Below are 26,373 nucleotides of genomic sequence, written 5' to 3' on the forward strand. Positions count from 1 at the left end.
TTCGAGAAACAACCTGAACAGCTAAAGGGGCAAAGGAACGAAGAAAGGAGGAAGAAGTAAGAAAAAATTAACATCTTACATCGATTTGTACAAAGAAAATGCACAAAACATATTTACAAAATAACTTATTTTTTATCTCGATTCTGCTAAGCAGAATTTAAAACGTGACCTTTAACATTTCCACAAGATGACTGGCGTTTTCATTTATTTTGTCTATTTAATGTAATACCTCTTAGTGTGAACGCATGGGTAACATTTTACCATGTACTTTCCAAACTCCACCCAGTTAGTTTGTTTTAAGACACCATTCCTTTTATTTTGAGCTGGAGGTGTTTTTGCTCCGAGTTGCTAGAATGTAAGGATGGATAACCTGATCTTTGTAGCTCCTATTAAACCCTGGACATCACTGATGGGCGCTGCGTGCAGTGTTTATGACTGGTCAAGTACCCAGTATACACTGGGGCAAGCTGGAAGCCGAAGGAAAGCATAGATAACATTTTTACAGCTCTACAGCTCAGGTCTTCAAAGCTTTAAGTTCAAGTCATGTTGGAGGCAGTACTTTCTTTTGAAGGTAGATGCCATCAAAAAGATAGCTTTTCATTATGGTGCAAGGTCAACACAGGTAAACTTAATAAATACGACGCGAAGTCTTACATCTGTATAGTTTGGCGAAATGGAGTGAAAGGCAAGTTATAATTAAGATACTGTAACTAGAGCAGAGGAGGTGTGCATATTCAAGCTGAGCTGTGGCTCTAAACGATGGGGCCCTAGGTTAATATGTATCAGAAGCAGTGGAAGAGTGGAGCTTAGGGGTAACTTTAAAAATCTGGTTCAGCAAGAAACCTTGTTTCTGATGTTCGACATGTGTTGCACTTTCTTTCCACAGTCTTGACATCCTAACCCTGCACTGCTTAGTTAGAAAAAAGGGGCTTCATTCGAGGTTTACGTTTTTGGCAATTGACTCCTACGATTTAACATTGGCTCACTTCTTTACCGTATTTTTTTTGTCTAGGCGTTTCCAGATGATTTCCATGCACATCACCTAGTAATGTGTTTCCCTGCATCTAAATACTGACCTTTGTGTCTAAATAATACCTGGCACCATTTTTGGGTGTAACAGTGGCTAGCAAGGCTGCAGTTAGGAATAAAATAGAAAGATTCCATTAGGGTGGCAACCAATGCTATCCAAACTTCTTACAAAAAGGAATAAGCTGCACTTTTCACAGGGTTTGACCTGAAAGCCTGCCTTCAGGGAAGTTGTTCACAGTGTTTCTGGTGTTTTTGGAAAAGTTATACGGTAGTTGGGCAGGTTGTACATTATGGCTGCTTGGAGACTTCCCTAAAATATAAACAAACATCAAACATGCACACACATATATATATATATATATATATATATACACAATGTAGGGTTGCTTGAAGCTGTTTGATTTTCCCTGAAGATGAATTGACCATTAAGCTACCTGAAATAGATCTATAGTGGCAACAATTCTCCTTGGAAAAGATTGCAGTAACCCCATATATTCCCAAAGTGGTTGACCACTTCCCCAAATGTAAGTGAAATGCAGAAACAAGAAAATTACGAATTAATTATGCGGTGAATAAAATGTCACTCTCCTCTGTCAGGGTCCCCCTGGCACCAATAAATCGGCCTGGGCCTGTAGGCTCTTGAATGCAAATCTTCACTGCAAATAAACAGTCATATCCCTATGCCTTGAGAAGGTTAAATCAAGGTAGAAGAAGAAAGGGAAGGTCACATAGAAAGGGAAGTTTCAATTCTGCTGTACTAACAGCCGTTCAGGGGCAAAGAGATATTATGGGATTACGGCCAGGGTCAAATAAGATTAGCTATTTCTGCTTTAATCTGTTTCTTTTGGTCTCTTACCCTGCTCTGAATGGACATGGACACAGTCAGAATGGGAAATGTACATCATGCTTTATGTATCTTTTCCCATCTCCTCCCTGAGCTTTACTGGGAAGACCATGCTTGGGTAGTTGATTTTTCTAATTCCACATGTAGAGATATAGCTCATTACACTCGGTTCTCGGAAAAAACTTTGGTCTACAGCACATGGGGCAAGTAATGTATCCAAGCAGCCGAAAGAGGTGAACAAGAAAAGAGATAAGCCTAGAACTAGGGGAGCTACTCAAGGTTACTTGCTATAGCCCCAGTATTGGTCACTCTGAAAATGACTAATTAATTTGCTTTGGCAGGAAAATATTCTGTCAATGTTGTGTAGACACATGGTTTCCAGGCAAGCAGGCTTGAAGGTCACCATGGTCATTTATGAAATTCCTTATTCAGCTGCCCACAACGGAAAGTTGATTTGGACAACCAGAAACTGGTCTATAATTAGATGTTGCATCTCTGTACAACATCCCACAACTTTTCGGAAATCTATGGCCTGCAGACTTAAACTGCCATACTTTTGGGAAGCTCAAGACCAGAAAGATACATTCAAGAAATCAACTGGAAAATCGATTGTGATAACGCATGAATGGAGATAATTAATAAGAAATCATGACTTCCACAGAAAGAAGAACATTTCATGTCTAGGATATGGAATCTTAAAGTGGGTAACAAGAGCATAGCAGCATTCCAAAATTTAAGGAAGACAGGAAATTAAACAGCCAAGGATGAAATTTCAAGAACCCCACAGCAAGCAAAATTTACTATTTTAGAAGATTGAAAGACCACGGATGCATACACAGATTCCTATTACTAAACCTCAGCCTGCAGTGACTATGGCTCTGAAATCTGGTTACATGTTCTCCAGTTTAAAAGCAGTTTGTGTTGTTGTTAGCTTTATGTCGAAGAGTGACATGGCCAGAGACCATTAAAGTTAGTGGAGTTTATCACTTTATCGGTGATACCAACCATTTTAGTTATTGATGTATATAAGCGTAGTTTTTCAAACATATATATATATATATATATATATGCTTGAAACACTACGCTTACTGTACGAAGACAAATCCCTTTCATACAAGTCGTAGAAAAAGAAAGAAGCTCGTCTCATTCGACTGGATAAAGTGCAAAAAAAGATTTATTAACGTAGGTTCGATCCGTAAAAATATCAGAACAAAGAGGGATAGAGGGTGCACACTCACGGATTTAGGAATAAGAAGTAACCAACTCTAAGGAAAAAATAACCATGGCTTCTGGGTGCGTTGGAGGAAAAGTGACCCTGGCACAGGGCTATCTAGATATACAAAGAAAGAGGAAAGAGGATCCAAAATGGAACCCTCCCGTCCCCTGCACACCGTTATGATGCGTCTATAAGACGCCTTAATGTAAATTCAAGGAAATTGTAATAATTATCAACATTACATACATTATAGTGGGAAAGAGCACATTTAATTGAAATTAATAATGCAATCCATTCTTTAAATATAGAAAACAGATGTGTTTTATTCCAAATGCAAACGACAGAGAAACTTCAGTTCATTTCAATGAGGGTGGCTGACGCATTTCGAGAAGTATATTCTCTTCTTTATGAGCCAGAATTCATGTATAGGAACTGAATGTAAAAAATGTGGAGAAAATAAGGAAAAAGAACCTCCCCTTTTCGAATTGACCATTTGGCCATTGTTGATTCTGGTTGCTTGTGGCTTTGGATATATCTCAATGCAAAATTGTGTTATCTTAATTTGAATATGTTTCCGTTGCTGATAATATGTTTGTCGAGATACTGTGTGTGTCATTTTTCTGTCAGAATTCGACTGCATGACGATAAAGATTTTATAGGTTGTGGAAGCGATTGTGTAGCAACACTATCCTGATTGTTCTTTTTCCTTATTTTCTCTACATTTTTTACATTTAGTTCCTATACATGAATTCTGGCTCATGAAGAAGAGAATATACTTCTCGAAACGCGTCAGCCGCCCTCAATGAAATGAACTGAAGTTTCTCTGTCTTTTGCGTTTGGAATAAAACACATCTGTTTTCTATATTTAAAGAATGGATTGCATTATTAATTTCAATTAACCCTTTAAGTGCCATTGTTGTCCCCCCCCCAGTGCCACGGGTTTTTTTTTTTTAAATCGCGGTACCCACCGCAAAACCCGCCCAACATTTCCCCCGTCATTAACCCCTTAAGTGCCACCGACGAGCCGGCTCGTCGGTGGCAACCTGGAGCGGTTTTTACCGACGAGCCGGCTCGTCGGTGGCCTTTAAGAGGTTAAATGTGCTCTTTCCCACTAAAATGTATGTAATGTTGATACTTATTACAATTTCCTTGAATTTACATTAAGGCGTCTTATTGACGCATCATTACCGTGTGCAGGGGACGGGAGGGTTCCATTTTGGATCCTCTTTCCTCTTTCTTTGTCAATCTGTAAAAATCACATTAAAAGATGGCGGAGTATAACATCTGAAAGCAGACCCATGAATTCCACCGCAACACAGGGCTTTGTCAGGCAAGATAGTATAAGCACATGCAAGCAAGCAAGCATACTATATGCTTTGCCTGCTGTATTCATCCCGTACAACATGAACGGAACCATGTCACCACAATAGAAACATTGACAAATACATGTTTTTTCATTATTATTGGATCTGTATACTGCCGAGCAGTAGGAAGCTCCTTTGACCTCTTGGACTAGCATATATTTGTCTTTGTATTATGACTTGGAATTTGTTTAGAAGTATGAGTTCATTTTTTTGATTTTTTGCCCACTTGAGCGACACATGTGGTATGCCTGCACTATGTATTCTTTCAATGGTTAGATTCTATGTCAAGACTCGGAGGCTCAGATTATGCTCTTCTTCTCTTTACTTAACTCGAGCAGCAAATCAAACTACAACCATGAAAAACAAATAATCAATAAAACTACAAATCCCAACAAAACCATCTCATTTGTAGTCCGTTTTTCATAGGTTGACCTAAACACGTGACTTATCAACCAATTACACTTCTCCTGTCCGTATAACATCCACTGCCCCCCATAGTCCTTCCTCTTTCTTTGCTGCTCGAGCAGCCAAGATAAGTGCTTTATTTATATCTTATATGCATTATTGTTATGTCAATGATTAAAGTTCGCATTATATGTGCGCACGCGTGAGGTTAGGGTGCAGAAGGCACGCGGCGCATTAGGTTCAGCTGGCGGAACATATCCGCAGTAAGGGGCGCAACGGGACTCTGTTCCGGCGTCATTTTGCCTCGTTAGGAGGCACTGCAGTAACGGAAGTTCGCAACAGCGCGACGGGACTCTCTGGGTTCTGGCGCCGTTGCGAACTGAGAGCGTGAGGTAGAGCAGGATTTAGTGTCCGTGTAAGAGGAAGCACATTACAGATCCGTGTAGTCTAGCAAACAGCAGCATTCTACCGCTGCAATTTCGGAGAGAGGCGCGAGTAGCTCTGCTAGAGGAGCCGCGGGCGCCATCTAGTGGTGGAAAGTGACACCGCAGGCTGGGATAGACTCTAATCCCAAAAAGAACGGGCCCAGTCCAGGTAAAGTGCAGCAGACCCCTCATTTTTCTGCCCGCTGGGGAGGAGGCTTTAAGGAGATTGTTAATATCTCATTGACGGGCTCAGTCCCAAGTAAAACTGCTATATACACCGAGACTCGCCAAGCTACTGTGAAGTTTATATACTTATTGACGGGGGCAGCCCAGGTAAAACTGCAGATATATATTTAGAAGGCACTGCAATAGATGAGTGATTACTCAGAAGGACCAGAAGGTCCTCACGTAAGCGGCCTGCGTAGAAGCGAAGCAGTCCAAAGAATTGAGAGTACCGAGAGGCCCAGTGGAGAGAGGTGCATACTACAAGACCTGGCTGCCTTGTCACAAGGCAAGGCACACAGGAAAAAAGGGGGAAGTAAACATAAAACCTGCAGGGACCGTAGCGCCCAGACCCCTCTGGTTTCACCTCGCAGATCCAGAGCGGGGAAAAGGAAGGCGAGGTCTCGTGAGAGGCCAGTCATAAGCTCAAGTGAGTCGGATGACTACTACTGCAGGAGCAGTTCAAGATCTGAGGAATTCAGTTCATCGGAACCTCAGACCTCCCCAGGAGAGGATGAATGGCAGCCCAAAAGCAAAAGGGTAGGAGGGAAGAGGAGGACCCACTCAAAGATGAGTTTGACCCTGACGACCTTGTGCATCCAAGGTCCAGTGAGTGGGACCCTTCAGAAGAAATTGTGGAGTACATCAGGAGATGGTTGAGGGCACCGCCTTATAAGCAAGCCAGAAGCAAACTGAAAGCGGAGTGCCCGAGGCCAAGGGTTCCGGACGGGGTAGCTGAGACCCCTGAGATTGATGACAGGATTCTCACGTTCCTGGGCAGATATGGCAGGGACATGAAGAGGGGCATTGATAGGTCCTGGAGGTCCTGTCGAGATAAAGTGCTGGACATGTTGGGGCCGATTACAAGAATCTGGCAGTTGGCGGAAGAGGCAAAAGCTAAGAAGCAGCCCATGGACTCGGGCACAGAGGATCATCTGCCTATTGGGTAACGTTAATACAGCGTTAGCCACTGAGAGGAGGAGGTCCATTCTAATGAAATTGGACACCAGGCTGGGTGAGATGGCGACATCAGAACAGGCGATGGCAGCAAAGGGAAACCTGTTTATCAAGGACATGGCGAAGTTCGCCAGTACATTAGTATCAATGGACAGAGCACAATCTTCCTTGAAGAGAATATTTGGCCCAAAGGTTTTTGACAGGGCTGGAGGAGTAAAGGGCCGCTCGTCCAGCCGTGGCCAGTATAGAGGCTCCTATAGAGACAGAGCTAATTGGAAACAGGAAGATCGAAGATCCAACCCCTTCTTCCCTTCCAGGGGATGAGGCATGGGTAGAGGTTGGAGGAGCAAGAACAGGCAACAGCACCAGAATAATTCAGGTGAGAGAAGTAATATCAGTAGAAAGGTTGGATGAGATTATTTTTCCAGTAGGAGGGAGAGTGAAGATGCATGTAGGAAAATGGGAGGAGTTGTCCTCAGATGCATGGGTGAGACAGACTGTGCGAGGTTTTCAGTTGGAATTCTAGCGAGAACCACATCAGGTGGGGCTGCCGAGGCAAATAAGGTTCAGCAAAGAAGACGAGGAGCTTCTAGACAAAGAGGTAGAGTTACTCAGGGTAAAGAACGCAATAGGCCCAGCCTCAGAAGGTCTGGGAAGTTTCGTAAGAAATCTGTTTTTGGTGAAAAGGAAAAACAATGCAAGACCGGTGATAAACCTGAAGGGTTTGAATTACTTCCTAGTATACAGGCATTTCAAGATGGAAGGGATCATCTTTTAAGAGATGTGCTCCAAAAGGGAGATTGGTTGACAAGGATAGATCTAGAGATGCATACTTACCGATTTCGATTCAGAGAGATCGGAGGAGGCTTTTACAGTTCGTTTGGAAAGGACAGAAGTGGGAGTTCAAATGTCTTCAGTTTGGACTGGCTTCAGCATCATTGTGTTTCCCCAAGCTATTGAAACCTGTGGTAAGATATCTGAGAGAGCAAGGGATCAGGATGATCATTTATCTGGACGATATCTGCCTGATGTGTCAGGACAGGGAGATTCTAGTAGAACAGGTTTGAATAACCACTGTTTTGTTGCAACAACTGGGGTTTTTGATAAACTGGGAGAAGTCGGAATTAGAGCCAGTACAGGAGATAGAATTCCTGGGCTTCAGCTTAGAGACAACACAAGGTATCCTCATGTTCCCATTAGAGAAGGTGAATTCAATAAAGAGGGAGATCAGGAGTATGATGACAAGGCAGGAGATTTCATTGAGGGAATTAGTGAGACTGGTAGGCCGTCTGTCATCATCAATTCAGGCGATATTCCCAGGGCCTCTGCACTACAGAGCGTTGCAGAGGCTAAAGATAGACCATCTCAGGAGAGGTCTATCTTACGAACAGAAGGTAGTTATATCGCAAGAGGCAAAATTGGAACTGGAATGGTGGTACTTCCACATGGAGGCATGGACTGGCAGGGCGATATTTAGCTCATCCCCGGACCTGGTGATAGAGTCGGATGCCAGTCGATGGGGAGCCAGATGTGGAGACCAATCGACAGGGGGGAGATGGTCGAGCGAGGAGTTGGGTCCGCACATCAATTGCCTGGAGCTTCTGGTGGGATCCTTCACAGTCCGGTGTTGAACCCGGGAAGGAGTGAAAGGTGCCATTCTGTTGAAGATGGACAATGTTTCGGCAGTCAGATATATAAATCGACTGGGCGGAACAAGGTCGAAGAGGCTGACGGAGATGGCGAAGGAGTTTTGGCAGATATGCCTCCAGAAAGGAATAAGCGTGAGAGCTGAGCATCTGCCAGGGGATCTCAATCTGGTAGCAGATTGGAATTCGAGATACCTGAGGGACTCCAGCGATTGGCAGCTGGACGACTCAGTATTTCAGGAGATAATGCGTCGCAGGGGTCCGTGTCAGACCGATCTGTTCACGTCCAGACTGAACAGAAAGATCTCCAGGTTTTACAGCTGGAGACCGGATCCGGAAGCGGCAGCGGCAGATGCATTTCTCCAGGTCTGGGGAGCAGCAAGAGAATGCGCTTTTCCTCTGTTCGCCATGATAGCGAGTACAGTGGCGCAAGCATAACACCAGACTGGCGAGGTCAGGCTTGGTTTCCGGACCTTCTGGAGTTGTCTTATGAGGCTCCAATTCGGTTACCAATCAGAGAGGACATATTGTTAAATCCATCAGGAGAAACTCACCCTTTGGCGAGGTCAGGGAATCTGAACCTCATAGCTTGGGCGATTTCAGGAAAAATTGGTCTAAGCCAGGACTTTCAGCGACGGCTCAGGAGTTTATTAGAGAGTCATGGGCCCCAGCAACAGGGAAGGCCTATAGAGCGGCATGGAGTAAGTGGAGTGATTGGTGTATGGAGAGAGAGGTTTCTCCCGTACGAACAGATGTAGTGCTCGTAGTGAATTTTTTAGCAGCACTAGCGGCGCAAGCAAAGGCTTACAGGACTATTAATAATTATAGATCGGCAATATCAGCAGGCCATGTGTACATTGAGAGTAGGCCGATAGGTGAGCACCCTCTGGTATGTAGGCTCTTGAAAGGAATCCGATTTATGAGACCACCTACACCTAAATATTCTCATTTGTGGGATGTGAGTGTGGTATTAAAGATGTTTGAGGCTTGGCCTGACAATGAGTATTTGTCTAGGAAAGCGCTGTCGGCTAAGTTAACTACTCTATTATGTCTAATTTCATGTAAGAGAGTGTCAGATGTGAAGGCTCTAGAGGTAAAAAGGAAATCCTTTTCACCTTCAGGAGTAGTATTTTATGTAGAGAAGAGAACCAAGACAAACATTAAATCGGTTTAGTACATGGCATTTCCAGGGAAACATAAATTGTGTCCAGTTAGATGCTTAAAAGTGTATGAGGAAAGAGCGAATAGGGTGAGACCTAATAGGGAATTTCAATTGTTGATAGCTATTAGGAAGACTTTTAAGGCGGTAGCAGCAGCCAATATGTCTAGATGGGTAAGGTGGTGCATGGCAGAGGCAGGTATGTAAGTCAGTTTGGAGCACATTCCACAATGGGTGCTATGCCATCATCTTCTTTTATGGCAGGAGCCCGCCTGGAAGATATCTTGAAGGCGGCAGACTGGTCTAATGAGGGGACATTTAAGAATGTGTATTTTAGACCGGTAGAACAAGTAGCGTCGTTGGTGGTAAGTAAGCTTTAAACGAGCATAATCTGAGCCTCCGAGTCTTGACATAGAATACAGATTTTCCATACATTCGTTACAGAAAGTCATGATTCTATTAAAGACTCGGAGGCGAACGATTATTCCACCAATTTCAATCGCTACAATGATATGGTATTTGGAAAATAATGTGATGTTGTATTTGATATGGTGATGTTTTCTTATGCCATTGCCCACCTGTTCATGATGAGATTAGTAATGGTTTATATTTGTTTCAGGGACGGAGCAGAAAACAACGCCTTGAGAAGGAAGCAAGGGGAAGTTAAGTCATCTACCGGTTGGGGCGCAAGTTTGGATTTTGTTCAGCAAAAGAAAGAGGAAGGACTATGGGGGGCAGTTGATGTTATATAGACAGGAGAAGCGTAATTGGTTGATAAGTCACGTATGTAGGTCAACCTATGAAAACCAGACTACAAATGAGATGGTTTTGTTGGGATTTTTAGTTTTATTGATTATTTGTTTTTCATGGCTGTAGTTTGATTTACTGCTCGAGTTAAGTAAAGAGAAGAAGAGCATAATCTTTCGCCTCCGAGTCTTTAATAGAATCATGACTTTCTGTAACGAATGTATGGAAAATCTGTATTACATCTATCCATGTGGGATCATATGGAGTGGGAATATTGTGTTCCATGTTGGACCCGAAATGTCTTTCCTCTTTGTACTCTTATTTTCTTTAACTCACGTCTCATATGTAATATAGGATTCATGTTGACATATTTTATGGTCTATCAATCCAAAAATGAATTGTTACGCACTTGCACTTTATAGCGTGATTTTTTATAGAATGTTAAAGTGTTTGCTGCATCATTCCACATACAATATTGAATTTGATTTTTTCTATGTTTCGTTTCTGGTGGATAGTTATATATTTTAATGGAGAAGATTCATCATTGAATGCATTTAAAAATCAAGTTAAGATGGGCGCCAATTTTGGTTGGCACTTTGAGATGATTTTGCAAACATTCCCTTTTCTATTGTGGTGAAATGGTTACGTTCATGTTGTGCGGGACGGATTCATCAGGCAAAACATATATTATGCTTGTGCGTATGTGCTTATTCTATCTTGCTTGACGAAGCCCTGTGTTGGGGTGGAACGTGTGGCTCTGCTTTGAGATTCGAGTTATACTTTGACATGTTTTTATGTGATTTTTGCAGAACGAAACTGCATTAATACATCTGTTTTTGCACTTTTTCCAGTCGAGTGCCCGAGCTTCTTTTTCAAAGACTTGTAAGTATGAATATGATTTATCATGGTACTGTAATCGTGGTGTATGGGCTTCTGCATGTGCTCGGGGCAACAGCTGCCTTAGGATATATATATATATATATATATATATATATATATATATATATATATATATATATATATATATATATTTTTTGTGATGGTTTGCAAACAGAAGGTGATCTCTTTGATCTAGTTGAGTCTCTTAGACTACCCAGTTTGTTCAGCGTTGTGTTTCAGGGCTAGTCACTCAATCAGATAAGGTAAAAATACATCTGAATGAAGGCAGTGTTTGAGACCTATAATGAGGAAGTTACAAACTCAGTAAAACAGACAGAAACACCCAAATCACTCACGTGTGCAGTTAAGAAGACCTTAGTAATACTTCATAGAGATCAAACACAAAGACATGTAATTTGGATGTCTTCATGAAGTTTCATTGGTTGGAATTCTTATGGATTTGGAAACATGCAAGCAGCCAACTTTGGTCTTAAGGTTCAGTGACCAGATAGTAATAGCTAAAGATGACAACAGCCAAGCTGGAGTGGCAGGCCTTGGGTGTTGAAAGTGGGCTCTCTGGGCAAGTACCTGTCTTTGGATCAAGTTACCTGAAGTTGTGGCCCCTGCTGAACTCCGGAGAGTCTTTAGGAGGTGGAGAAATGAGGGCCGCTCACAATCAATAAGTATCACACTGCATCAGAATAGGGTGCATGCTAATTGATTCTGCAGATATGCTCAGACCATCTTTAGCTTAAAGGCCTAAATGAGATAATTTCTCTGTTCAGCATCCTGATTGGGAGCAAGCACAGACTTCAGTATTACTGTGCTGCAGACAGACACAGTGCAGTCCAAACCCATTTTGGATATTACCAGCCTTGTTTTAATAAACAGTGAACAAGCAAACTCACCAGTGCTCTTCTTGAAAGGATTTGTGCTACCTAGTTCCACCTCCCCCAGAGCAAATGATCTTGAGTGAGCAAGTGGAAGGAGGGAGGGGGAGAGACATGTCATCACCCAAGCTTGTGAATGTAGCATGTGCAATTCTACCCTGCAGTGCACCAGCCCCACCTCTTCCCTTTTGTTAAAGGTATTCCACACACTTTTCCTGGAGCCACTCCAAGTGCATTTGGGATTGGCCAAGACGCGGCCCGAAATGAAAAGTCCAGGCCCCTACGTCATCGAGATCATCTGCTTTGACTGACGATGTGTCCGTAGTGACCAAAAGATTGTCTCCTGGAAGCTGCAAAGCTCAGCATGCAAAGGGAACTGCGGACACATCGGCTTTGAAACAGACCGAGGGGGACAGACGGCAGCCCTTCTAAGGTCCTTGTCAAGCAAGGTGGCTTTACTATAGGGGACAGCCCTTAATTGATTGGTCGGGGGAATTCATTTAGTGAAAGCCTCTTCAGGCATGATGTGATGTCATCACAGGTGAAAGGTCCTTTGAGGTTCCATGATGTGACGCTGTTCTTACTCCCCCAGTGCCATCACTGTGTCTAGACTGCACACTAACGGACAAGGATAGAGGAGGGCGGTTGTACCTTTTGTGGAACAGTCAGACGGGATGTGATGCTTCACCAAGGTGAGAGGTCCCTTGTAGTTCACTGATGAAACTCCCTCCTGCTCCAGTGGGACAACTGCCTGCCACTTAAGAAACATTTCAGAATCTGCCCTCTTCCCCTGGGCCGCATCCCAGTTATTGTCCCATTGTAATAATCAATCAGCCAATCCCCCTCCGCTGCTGCTGTGTGGCCCCTCTAAGACACTTGAACAATATCCTACCAAGTACCCAGTATGGTAAGCACGTCATTTTTCATATCTTTAAATACACCTTAAAGTTAATGAACTGTACACAGAAAAAGAACCCTAAAAAATGTACATTGTTAAGAAAATTCCAAATGCAATACTTTTATGTATACCAACAAAACGTATGGTAAGCCACCCACGTTTTGGGGGTGGGATATGGTTTTCCCACTCCCCTTGCCCCTGAACCCACCCCCTCCCGCAAATCCCTTGCCCTTACAATCACAATGGCTTATGAAAATACAAAATAACAGGTACACCCTCAAAGTTTTGGAGGTGGAATACCTTTAACCAAACAACCTGAAATCCTAGGCCTTTCTGCACACCGATTCCATACCCTTTTTTTCTCCGTTTTGTTCATATTTAAGCTTAAAAAGTAAAGAAATCGAGGTGGGCGGCCTGTCAAAAACAAAAAAAAGCAACAAAATGCAATCGACAAGGGCCTTCAAAACAAGGCCTTCCTGGCAGCCAGGCCTACTTATCCACGATGGAGAACGTAGCGACTGTCAATTTTTGCTCCTGCAGAGCGCAGTTGAAACCTATGATGACCTTCTCCCGCCTCCAATCGCCTGCAATCTACCAGAGATGCCGCCCCTTCAGAAAACGGGGCTCGCAGGCTGAAGGAAAGGGTCTTGTCTCTCTTTTATTAGGCTATAGATGGCCTTGCAAGCTCCTGAAGTTGAGGGTGTGCGTTCAGGGAGGCGCCTCCTTTCACTGGGGGTTTGCCAAGCCCCTCCTCTCCGCCACTGTCTGGAATTTCAAGTCTGTGTTCCCTGTATTTTCTGTGTTACTGGCACCGCTTTCCAAACGACCTCACCCTCTTCCCCATTTTTGCGCTCCACCTGGGCATAGGCCACTGCACGTCAAACCACGTCTGACACAGAGGGATTTGGGACATGAGCGCTCCCTCTTCACTTTCCCAGCTTTGTATTACATAACTATTATTATTTTTTAAAAAAGTGTTATTTGGGAAGAATTGCTTGAAAAATATGTACTCTTTGTTCTCCCATATTTGATCTCCTTGATTCTGCCCTCCTCCCACCCCCTGTACAAACATCCATCTACCGTCCCACTCCCCCCGCCCCCATATTTTCCAGTCAAAACAGAAACAAAACAAAACAACAGAAAAATTAAATTTGGGTGGTTCTTCTCATCGCTTCCCAAGTTTTTTTTGCCTGGCTGGAACGCCAACATGGTCAACCTGCTCAACAGTGGCAGAGAGGCTGGGGGGCATGGCGTGAGAGTGAGGAAGGAAGAGCTACCAAAGCTCTCAGCTGGCTTTGTTGAAACACCCTAAAATCTGATACTTCAAAATCAGTGTGACAGAGAAGCTTGAGGGACTGGTAAGGGATGGTCCCCCACATTCCCCTCTCTCAGACATCAGATTCTATGCTAGAGAGTTTCTCATACACATGCCCGTTGCTGGAGCCATTCATGGGGCGTGGAATCTTATTGTTAGGCACACAGGCATTGGACTGATTCCCTATACAGATATCCTTCGGGAAGCGGGCAGGCACTGCTCCGTGCAGGGCTGCCACATTTTTGCCTGATGCCCGGAAGTCCGGCTTCCCTTTCAGACCCCCAGGTAGCTGCCTGAAGTAGTAGGACTTGTTCCCATGCAACAGGCACTGATCATCCCCAAAGGTTGGGATGAAGGGGTTCTGCGTGACCCTGTCGGGGTAGAGTGAACGGCTCAGCATGTAGCCGCTGGGATTGTGATTGGGTACTGAGGGCTTGCCGGCGAAGGGGGTCTCTGCAGACATATCAAACATGTGTGAGTAAGGGCTGCCATCCAGGAATCGGTCCTTATCCTTTAGACTGACACTGCGAGGAGCAAGCGCCACATCCTCCTTCTGCAGGTCCACAAAGGTATCATAGGAGTGCTGGCGGCGTAGCTTGCTGCGGTTCTTCTTTTGGCCCTTGGCTGAGTTGGCGGGGCTTTGTGGGTACTTGGAGGAGCTTGATGGAGCTGCAGGCTGGTCCAGGTCTTGCAGAGAGTTATCTTCGCTTATGTCATACAGGTTACCAGCCTTCTTGCAAGCCTCGCAGCGTATGCAAGGCACACGGTTGGCGTTCTGACCAACATAGTTGTGGAGCTTGGATGGACAGCTGCGGCACACGTTAGCTGCTGGGCGTTCCTCCCAGTCCAGGTTGCCCAAGTTCTTCTCCCAAGGAGTACTGGTTGGGATGTGCTTGCGGTCGTTGGGGGTAAACTCACTGCCATGCTTGTGATTGTGCCTGGTAGGGCATGGACCATCGTGCTTAAAGTCATTGCCACGCTCCTTATATATGTCTGTAAGGTCCACATGCTCCCAGTGTGGGTTGTTCTCCTTTGGCCGGAACTGGTCAAGATAGAAGTCTCGTAGGCCCTCCTTGTCCCTAAAGTAGCGCTTGTGATCGGGAGAGCGGGGACGCCGGCGGTATGCTAACTCGATCTCATCAAACTCTCGCCGTGATTTGGCAGAGGCTGGCCGCTTCTTTAGGCTGTCCTTGTACTGTTTGCGGCGTTTGGCATTGCCTTCAATGTTGCCATAAGTGACTGTGTGGGTGGAGATGTCAGAGACATCAGAGCGGATGCCGTCATCATGGCAGTAGCGATCGCTCTTAAAGGAGAACTTGCCATACAGGTCACCCAGGTTGCCGGAGGCATGTTTGGATGGCAGGCCAATGTCAAGGGGCTTCTTGGGTAGCGCACGAGGCTGGCTGGTGAAAGGGCCATTGTCACAGTCATACCCGTCAATGGAGCTGGAGCTGCCAATGCTGTGCGGCCGATGGTGGTGGAAGTGGTCTTGGTAAATGTTGCTATCTTTAAGTTGCAGGTTACCAAAAGTCCTCTCCACTTCCGAGATATAGTCACTAAACAAGTTCTCCTCGGGCTGATAGGATTTACAATCAGAGTGGGTGAAGCTGCGTCGGTGCTCTGAAATGTCATATACTGAAGACTCACGCCGGATGAAGTCCAAAGCACTTTGAGGTGAGCCATTTACTCCTGACAGGTTGGCCATATTTTTTGCAGTCCTCAACAATCGCAGGATGTTGGAGTGTGTGTTGTTCATCGTTGCCGATGGGGAGTTCATCACTGACTGCCTGTCATCCAGGGGGACTCCATGGATGCAGCTATAGATACCCTGGAAAGGTAAAGAAATGTACAGTAAGTGGGAGTTAAACATGTGTGAGGGACATTTAATACAGTGTAAGCTAACAGCAGCTCGGCAGATCACAGGGCGCTCTCAAAACTCTCAATTGAAGTCAAGATTAATAGTGCCATCAACTTGTTTTTAACTTAGCCTAGATGTAAGAACCCTGCAACCTTTCTATGCTTAACCCAGGTTGGGAGGGTCCTTCTCTTCAACAGCATAGCCCAAGTTAACTGATTTCTTAAATCTGCTTTTGTCTAGGCGAGATAAATGGAGTTTTATAGCTATGCTAGCTTGCATCTACAATTTCCTACAACCTATGTCCACACATCCCTAAGGGGATAGCCTATCATGGTAAGGCTAAGGAAAACTTGAGCCCTATAGTGACGGTTCACCTGTTTCACACTAGCCCATACAGAGAGTGTATTCCCTTACACTAAATTAGTACACATTGAGAGGAGGAGTAGTTTTTCACACTATCCCACACAAAGGGAGTCTTGAACTCTCAGCAATTAGGCCATACTTCAGTAGTTCAGAGTATCACAATCAATCTGAGAAAGGAGAGGGAATGGCTGGGGCGTCAGTCATCAATCCTCAACATATCAAAGACTACAATTAGCCAACACCTATGAATTGATACAGCTTTACAGGAGTGGAAAGAGGGGAACCAGTATTTTTAGTGCAGAATATTCATCACACCCAGTTTCAGTGCACAAAATGTATTGTAAACACATTCACCTACAAAAAGAATGTGTAAAAAAAGTGCAGAAAGTAGGTTTGAGCAATAAGATAATGGTTGATTTGGGTTGGGCGGGTGGGGTGAGAGTTAATACATGGTTGCAGAAGCGTGGGGTTCCACGCATGTTGCCGATGCACTCAATTAAAAAAAAAAAAGACTGAAAATGAAAAAAGGTGGTAAGAACACATTGTACTGAAAAAAGGAGCAACATTATTCACCAATCCTCAATAATATTCCTAAGTAGGGTAGTTTTAAACATATCTTAGTTTCGTTTGGATGGACGGAGCTTCCACTTTCTTGAGGCTTATGAAACCTCTGTGGAGCCTTCTAGCCTATCCAAGCTAATATAAGGTCAGGTGCTGGTAGGAGGGAAGCGGATTAGGCAATTGAGCACTTAACTGTATTCCAAGATAAGGGTCTTTTTCTCTCGTAGCCTGGTTAAGTCTGAATTTAATGTGGATACATGGAGAGCTCTAGCTATCACTTCCTGAATGACATTATGGGAACAGAAGACAGCTTATTCTGGACGAAGGAAGTCATGACACCCTGCAAGATGACCAAATGTTAAGTTGTGCAACTAAGTCTAAGGGAATCCTTCAGCCTCGCCTTGATCAAATCGCTTTGCCTTCACCCAATGACAGCCTATCTCAGAAAGGAGGCTGTGAAACCTAGTGTATGTTGTGAGAAACCTTTTTACTCCTTGGGCTTCTAAAGACCCAATATATACCAAGCAAACACAAACAGAAGTGTGGCTTACATTCAATATGAAAGTATTCTAGATGAAGGAAACCTTTCGCCCTATCTCACAATCATCCAAACGAAAGAAACCATGTGCACTAGCACATTGTAGTTAGAGACTGGAGTAGCCCTTCACCTGACTTACTTCTAGCCTAAACCTAGGGTGCTCCTCTCTTTGGGAGCCATTTGACACCTAGCCCAGATTGAAGGTTTGTTTTTCTCACTTTATTTCAACCTGGCACAGACTGAGGAAGGCTATAAACAACACAGGGAAATCTTGTGGAATGATACCTCAAAACTAGGGTACTTTGTCCTTTCTGTTATCACAATATATATTAAGACACAAAACAGAAATCGGAAAAAAAGCTTCTCTCGAGCTAATCAATTAGTAAGCCATCAATGCATAGCCCTAACACTCTCCTTAGTCGGAAAAACACCCTTTCCCTTCATGGTGCAGCTGGCCCAAGAGAGCGCAGTAGCACCGACTATCTGAAAGAGACAGATGAAGAGAGACTCACCCTATTTCTACAATCAATGAAGTGACGTTCAGGCAAGATATTGACAAGTGATTGTATTATTCAAAGCCCCAATTTGAGCAAAAATAGTTAAAAAAGGCAGTTTAGGAATTCATGCCCCAAACCTGCACACTTTGGTCAATAAGGCAGTTCGCGTGGGACTAGACGTCACAGATTGGACAGTTTATTTGAAAATCATTGAAACCGATCGACCAGACTTTTTGGATGTCCCCTGACTAAGGGTGACACATAGCGGACTTGAGCAAATTGGAAACGTTAATCAAAGATGCTGACATTCTAATTGTTTTTATGTGAAAACTATGATCTCTCAAAAACGAATTACTGTGTGTACTCCAAAGTGAGAAGTAATATGTGGGTGTAGAAAAACATGTTGAGAGTGTTATTTATATTCTTAAATGTTTTATTACAGTACACTTGAGACAATCAGACATACCTCGTGGAGGGCAAATAAACTGTCCAATCTGTGACGTCTAGTCCCACGTGAACTGCCTGATTGACCAAAGTGTGCAGGTTTGGGGCATGAATTCCTAAACTGCATTTTTTAACTATTTTGCTCAAATTGGGGCTTTGAATAATACAATCACTTGTCAATATCTTGCCTGAAAGTCACTTCATTGATTGTAGGAATAGGGTGAGTCTCTCTTCATCTATCTCTTTCAGATAGTCGGTGCTACTGCGCTCTCTAGGGCCAGCAGCACCATGAAGGGAAAGGGTGTTTTTCCAACTAAGGAGAGTGTTAGGGCTATGCATTGATGGCTTACTAATTGATTAGCTTGAGAGAAGCTTTTTTCCGATTTCTGTTTTGTGTGTTAACAGACTGAGCAGGGCCATTATTTATTTTATTTTAATGTTGAAAGCACAGACCTAGCTTTGAGAGCAGTGGAGCGCTATACAGCGGCAAGGGTATTCAGCCTTTGCGCTGGCATCTTTTAACAATAGCGCAGCACTGTGAGTTGTGGTGCAATGTGGTCAGTTTGTCAATTGGGATTAGTCCTTGAGCAGGTGTTGTTAAAAAGGCCACATTTTGAGAGATTTGCAAAACTGGAGAATTGTGAGGGCATTCCTTGCTGATACCGAGATGAAGTCCCAGAGTGTGGATGCGTGCCAAGAGAAGAATTGGTTGAGGGTCCTCTCATTGTGGACAAGTTGTGTTTCAAGCCAGTTGTTCTACTTGCTTCGTGAGGAGCGTGTGCCACCAGATATGTTAAGCTACGCTGCTAAGTACAATGGTGTGCTACTCGTGACTGTTTTGTAGATAATACATGCAGTCTTTAACAGTATCCTGGCTTGGGGAGGAAGCCAATGTAGTTTGCGTAGGATGGGTATGATTCGGTCAAAGTTCCATGTACCGGTAATATGACGTGCTGCAGTGTGATGGAATGCTTTCAGGGGAGCAAAGTGAGCAGCTGGGAGACCTAACCTGAAGGCATTTTCACCATCAATGTGAGAGACCACAAGTGCCTGCACACAGTCTGGACATTCTGTAAAAGGATGAAGTGTTTCATCTTGTGAAGTGTGGAGATTTGGAGCCAGGCCATTTGAGCCTTCTTGGATATGTATTTTTAGAAGGGCAGGCTGCTATCAATAGTGAAGCTAAAGGATTTAGCTGAGTCTGAGGGCTGTGGACCAGATCCTTCTACAGCCATATCATTGAGCCATTGTTGAACAAGTTGCTCTTTATCGTGGGTGAATGAGGACAGATTCGGTCTTGGATGGCTTACGTTTGAGGAAGGCAGTTGAGTAAGGCATTAACTATCATACCCAAGCTGAGGAGTCGTCCACTACATTTAAGCCTTTCCACTTTATTTATCAGACTGGGGGAAAATCGTGGGTGCAGGGGGTGCATTTATATTTCTCATGACCGAACGGAATGTGAAGCTACTTTTCTTGTGTAAACCTAGTCCACATTGAGGGCCCTCTCCCTAACAATAACCATAATATACCCTGAGGGATTCTCAAATGCCAGAACTCTCCCTCAGCCCTTCCTCTGCAACACACACTTTGGAGCCATCCCACCTTTATGATGGTTCATTGGTCCATTATGCCCTCTATAACACAGAGAAAATATCTTGTTTTAGTGTGTTCTGCACCTAAAATATCAGTTTGATGTTTTACTGCAGGAGTCTACAACTGGGCTCTCCAAATATGTTAGACTGCAGCTTCAATTAGCCGGGCCAGCACAGTCAGTGGTGAGAAATCATAGGCATGCTAGTGCAAAACATCTGGAGATTGGCAGGATGCAGTAGTGCTGTAGTGTATCAGTAGCCCTAACTCGGTAGAGCTCAACATCAACCTTTTATTAACCTCTATATTCTCAACTGAGCTAAACAGTTCATCATAATTCCCCCCTCCCTGGTCAGATCCCACCCTTCTCCCCAATTCCTATGTGCTCATTACAATGTTACCTTTGCATGTTACTGGACTATCACCCGGCCCCAGTCAGAAGTTGCTGAGACCCTGAATCAACTCACCCTGCTGATGGAGAACACCATGCCTGGTTTTCCAGAGCAGACACCCATGAAGCAGTGACGAAACTGCCAGAAGAAAAGGTGCTCAGCAATGAAGGTGATGAGGCTGAGAGCCATGGCTGCCCCCAGCATGTAGAAGACACCTGCCATGTTATCGATATCCAGCTGACTGCTCATGACCTCATTCTTCTCGTTGTGGCAGATTCCCGTCAGCCAGAGTGCCTCCAGCTCCTCCATCTCACCTGTGTAGAGAAAAGGAGAGCATATGGGCCAATGCCATGTCACTGTGTCTACGTACTGCATTATCCCACCCTTTGCAACGTTCCTGAGCATCTCAGTCTCAGAGCTATGTATCCACAAGCCAGCCCAATTAGAGACAAAGATAAATGTTTAAGTACTCTGTGCTTATCCCTGAACCCTCGAAGAGGAAGTCATTCTCCCAGTGCCCATCCCTAGCCGTCAAGTGGAAAAGATAAAACACAGAATACCCTGTGCTGGTCCACTGTGCTAATTCTGTTCTAGAGATAAATGCTTTTATATCACTGTGCCAACCTATGAGGTCATTCAGCCCCACATGTAACAGTGACTGTATTTCTATATCAGTCCTGAGTCTGTCCTGCCCTACGGCTGCCAGGCTCTGCTTTCTTGTGCCAATCCTCTTACCCATCCAGTTATTGGGGTTCACAGTCTTTAAGTCCCTGTGCCAATCCCATGAATCTATAAGCCCTACACCAGAGATCACATACCCATCCCTTGGAGAGTTCCCTTCGCCCAGCATTCCTTACCGTCACCAAAGAGCTGAAGAATGGCCAGATCCACCTGACGCTTCCATCCCGAATCCTTTTGGATGGCGATGCCATACCCAGTGGAAGCAAATACTTTCCCGCTGCCAATAGTCACCAGTTTACAGCCCTCATCTCTACCTGCCATGTAATTCAGAACCGCTGCATCATAGATGAAGGCATCCAACTTCCTGCAATGGAAAAACATCACACAAGTGACAAGTATCTAAACCACAGCCTGATCGATCACACCACATTTAACAATATCATTTAACAATACCAGTGAGAGATTGGATCCCCTAACCAGTCCTTAACTGGTGGTATCATCATTCTCATCTCTGAACAATGCTAATCTGCTAACCAGTCCATGCATGGTAGTGCCAGTCACAATTCTCTGCACCAATGTTGGGGTCATAATGAATGGTCAGAAGACTGTAGGGGTATTGTGACTGATGCTAAGAGATAAAAATGCACTACATGTTGGCATGCATAGGTCCTAATGTCAGGCAGTGGACTCTCTCGCACTGTTAATTCCTGGGTCTCTGGTCACTGTTCTGATCACTGTCATGCACTAATAAATCAATCTCTTCCAGACAAGTATTTGTTTGACACTTTTGCTCTCTTTATATGTCAACCAGAGCCTAGGTGTTTCCCTTTGCTATCACTGTGTTAGGCCTTAATAGTTATCTCAATGCCAAGTGATGCTTCTGCAATCTCTGCCAGTTGATTAGGTTTAAGTTACTTACCTGTAACTATTGTTCTTCAGCATTGGTCTGGCATGGATTCACATACTCATGAACATTACCCATTGTCAGGCTGGGAATCCTCGGTAAAAGAAAAAAACTGTTTCACTTTCACTTTAAAACTTTATTTCTCCTCTAAACCAATCACTATCCTCTGGGTCATAATGCCCCCATCCAATGACAGTCCTCTCCCTAAGCCCCTCCTCTGGCAGCCATCTTCCGATTTGGTAAGCACGTAAAGTGGCAGTATGGCCAAGAAGAGCCGCAGAGGGGCCGGAAGATGGGTTCGCATGTGAATCTATGCCAGACCCATGCTGGAGAACAATAGTTACATTCAAGTAACTTAAACCATCTCCAGCATGGGGTCACATGCTCATGAATAACAAATACACAGCAGTACAACATTACACAACCACAGGAGGTGGCATGGCTCAACAGAAGCAATTAACTCTTACCTCTGGAACTGGCTCGCCTCAAGCGAACAGGTTGCGTAGCACTGCTTGGCCGACTCTGAACTCCTCCCTGGAATCCCTGTCGAAACAGTAGAACTTCGTGAAGGTGTGCATGGACCTCCACGTAGCAGCCATGTAGATGTCCAGCAGGGGCACACCAGACAGGAATGCTGTCGTCGCATCGATTGCTCTTGTGGAGTGGGCTCTCGGACGGCCGGGCAAGGGTTGCTTCGCCAAGCAATGAAAGTGCGTGATGCCGCTGGAGTGCCACCTTGAAATGGAAGCCTTGGGCAATGCCTTCCCATTGTTCACAGGACCAAAGTTCCCAAACAGCTGAGAAGTCTTCCGAAAACATTTTGTGCGTGTCACGTAGACCGTCGCGGCACGAGTAACGTCCAGCAAGTGCAAGGCCCTTTCTGCTGGCGATGAAGGTTTCGGGAAGAAAACAGGTAACACCAAAGGCTTGTCGAGGTGGAATTTCGACTGAACCATCAGCATTTAAGAGGGGTACGTACACAGTAACACCGTTGATTTGTGGAAAGTCAGGTACGGTTGCTTGCAGGATATGGCTTGGATCTCACCAACCCGTCTGGCAGAGGTAATGGCCACTAGGAAAGCCGTCTTCCACGAGAGAAACTTGAGTGGGGCCTGATGCATAGGCTCGAAGGGAGCTCCCATGAGCCTTGTCAGAACCATGTTGAGTTCCCACACCGGGGCAGGAGCCGTCACCAGCGGGAAAGATTGGAAAAGTCCTTTGAGAAACTCCTTGATGGGTCTGTGGGACTAGAGCGAGGATCATCCTGGGGATCTGGTGTAGCAGGAGATAGCCGCCAGATGCATCTTGATGGAGGTGTGTGCCAGACCAGCCTTTGCCAAGGTTAGCAAGTATGGAAGGATCTGTGGAGCCATGACCCTTGGAGGGTAATCTTCTGGGACCGGCACCACGTAGCAAAACGATTCCACTTATGACTGTAGCACTTAAAGGTCAACAACGCCATGGCCTTGGCAAGGACCTCCCTGCAGTCTGCTGGCAACTCATAACCTCCAAACTCTAAGTCTGCAGGAGCCAAGCCATCAGGTTCAGCGATCCTGAGTTGTGATGAAGGATTACGCCTCCCTCTCTGGTGAGAAGATCCAGACCCACAGGCAACTTGACTGGAGGTGCTGCTGACAGGCTGAGAAGGTCCTGGTATCGAATCTGCCTCGGCCACGCCGGGGCAATGAGTATCATCTTGCATTGGCACTCCCTGGGTGTGTTGATGACTCGTAGCAGGAGAGGGAACAGGGGAAACTTGTACAGAAACAGCTCTTATCAAGCTCCTCGGCTGATGGAACCTGCTGGCGAACATCTGGAATTTGTCACCGTCACAAACATCTGGGGTATGCCCCATTCGGTGAACAGGTGGGCCACCTGATCCTGACAAAGCTCCCACTCGTGGCAGGAGCTGAGTTATCTGCTGAGGGAGTCTGTGATGGTGTTCTTTACTCCAGCCAGGTGAAGGGGACGAGGAACATCCACTGACCGACGGCCCAGTGCCACATATCCTGGGCCTCCTTGGAGAGTGCCGGGGATCGAGTGCCCCCCTGCTTTTTGATGTAGAACATGCTGTTGGTGTTGTCCGTGAAGATCCTCACCACCTTGCCTTTCGGAGACGGTAGGAACGGCTTGAGGGCACAGAACACCGCCTGTAGCTCCAGGATGTTGATATGCAGATCTTTCTCTTCCGGCAGCCACAGGCCTCTGGCATGCAGACGTCCGCTGTGCGCTCGCCAACCTTCCAGGGAGGCATCCGTGGTGACCGTCTACTGGTATGTGGGATTATGAAATCCCATGCCTTGGGTGATGTGGGAGTGGACCCCCCAACACTCTGTCGCCCGACGGAACTCTTCGTTGAGACAGATCTTGTCTGTGAAACTTCCAGACACCTATATCCCACGGGCATCCAGGAATTCTTGTAGGGGTCGCATCTGCAATCTGCAGAGGCGGACGAGGTAGATGCAGGATGACATCATGCCCAGCAACAACTTGATGGCCCGCACCGTGGCCGTCTTCGGCAAGGACAGTCGTTGCACCTATCCTCAAATTGCTGCTAGTCTCTCTTCTGAGGAAGACGCCAAGCAAGACACTGTGTTAAGTCTGGCACCTAGGAACAGCGTGTTCTGCAACGGCGTTAAGCAGGACTTCGGATAGTTGACAGAGAATCCCAGATCTGTCAATAGTCGGACGGTTGGCTTTCCTGTGTTTGTCGGCCAGCTCCCGCAAGCAGGCATGAATCAGCAAGTCGTCCAGGTACGGGTATACATGTATGCCATGCAGACGTAGATGGGTCACCACTGGTGCAAGGCACTTTGTGAATACCCTTGGGGCCGACTTCAAGCCGAATGGTAGGGCCTTGAACTGGTAGTGCTGGCCCTGCAACACAAAACGCAGACATTTCCTATGTTTCTTGTGAATGGGGTTATGAATATGAAAATATGCATCCTCCAGGTACAAAGACGTCAAGAAGTCTCCTTTTTCCAGTTGGCCGAGCAAGTGCTGCAACCTGACCATCCTAAATTTCGGGGACTTTAAGTGTTTATTCAGACGTTGTAGGTCCAGGATGGACCTCCAGCCCACCGTCTTCTTTCTGACTAGAAAGCATCTGGAATAAACTCTAGAGCCCCGTAGTCATTGGGGAACTAGCTCTATCGCCCTGCATTGCTCGTACTTTTTCCAGAATCTCAGGGATGTGCTGCTCCTGCTAGGGAACTGGCGGAATACAAGGATCAGTGGTGATCTTTCTCCACTCGCTGACAAACCTTGTCAGCCGGCCTCCCACCGGGGTGCATGAGTGGGGACCCGACGCATTGGCTGGTTCAGGCTTGCTTGAGCGTCGGGGTCCTGCCCTGCGGACAATGCTACCTTCTGCTACCGTAGGCCTGGGAGTGGCCTCTGTAGGCTTCTTTCGTTGAGGATCATGAAGGCTGTCTGTATGACATGGAGAACCCTTTTGATGACCTGCTCGATTTTCCCCTGGAGGAGCGAAAAGAAGATGAGCAGTGCTATTGGAGAGTGCTGAGGTAGCAGGCTGTCTCCATATTCGCTTTGATGGCCTGCAGGGACTCGTTGACCACCTTCCCAAACAGATTTTCCCCATCGAAGGGTATGTCCAGCACCTGCGATTAGACTTCCGGATGGAAGTTAGTGGCCTTCATCCATACCTGCCGACGAAGGCAGACACTGTTCCCCATTTGCCGGAACCCTGTGTCGGCGATGTCCACTGACACTGTGATGGCGTGGTCCGTTGCCACTTCTCCTTCCTGGAAGAGGGCGAGGGCCTCCATCTTCTTATCAAAGGGGAGGAACTCCAAGATCAGTCCTAGTTTGTACCACAACTCCCTATAGACCTGGCTAGGATCACCAGTATACCCACAGCCCCTCTGGTCCCTGTGATGTCTCTCTGTGTGCCCTGGCCCCTCCATGTTGTTGCTGTTTGCTCCTACCCTCTGGTCACCTGCGATGTCGCTGTGCAGCCCAGTCCCCCCCAGCCCCTCCGGCCCTCGTGTACCATTCCCTCCTGTCTGTGTCTTGGCACTTGCACTGTCTGGGTGTCTCTAGACCGAGTGCTGTAGCTAGTCTTCACATTTGTGCTGTTCATGGCCTGTGGGAGTGTCTTTGCGTTTTCCCTTGTTCCCTCGCTTGTCATCGAGCGCTTTTGAAGTGCATTGTGTTTGGGCGCTGTGTAGATGAACATCATCATATCATATCACTATGCTTACTCTCTACTCTATGCCATCACACAATTAGAGAGCAGCTAAACCCCTCGATCAATTCGGCATAGCTGCTCACATACAAACACTATCCCATGAACACATCATTCTAATAATACCCAGCTATATCCCACACAAAAAACGGCCTAGCTGCTCACATAAGCATCCCGCTGGCCTAACGCAGCCAGAACCCAGTCTTGGTGTCCACCTGCCAGACTGCACACATTGAACCGTTACCATGCCACCACACCTAACGCTAGAATGCAGCTACCATCAAGCAATTAAATCAGCTGCACACTTATCTGGTGCACCCAAGCCCCTTTGACACCCTA

General features: G+C 45.6%; 1 protein-coding gene across 3 annotated transcripts in view; it reads right to left on the reverse strand.

Annotated features, from left to right (window-relative positions):
* Positions 1 to 11,051: 11,051 nt before the first annotated feature.
* Positions 11,052 to 26,373, reverse strand: part of GRIN2B (glutamate ionotropic receptor NMDA type subunit 2B) — a 1,810,086-nt gene continuing 1,794,764 nt past the window's right edge. For all 3 annotated transcript variants that reach the window (XM_069652716.1, XM_069652718.1, XM_069652717.1), the window contains 3 exons: positions 21,100 to 21,287; positions 20,318 to 20,556; positions 11,052 to 15,824 (listed from right to left, as the gene is read on the reverse strand). In XM_069652716.1, coding sequence (XP_069508817.1) covers positions 14,070 to 15,824; positions 20,318 to 20,556; positions 21,100 to 21,287 — 2,182 coding nt within the window. In that variant the 3' untranslated portion in view covers positions 11,052 to 14,069. The remainder of the gene's footprint in view (positions 15,825 to 20,317; positions 20,557 to 21,099; positions 21,288 to 26,373) is intronic.

Source organism: Ambystoma mexicanum, chromosome 3p (genome assembly GCF_040938575.1).
Source record: "Ambystoma mexicanum isolate Mex_15411 chromosome 3p, UKY_AmexF1_1, whole genome shotgun sequence".
NCBI lineage: Eukaryota > Metazoa > Chordata > Amphibia > Caudata > Ambystomatidae > Ambystoma > Ambystoma mexicanum.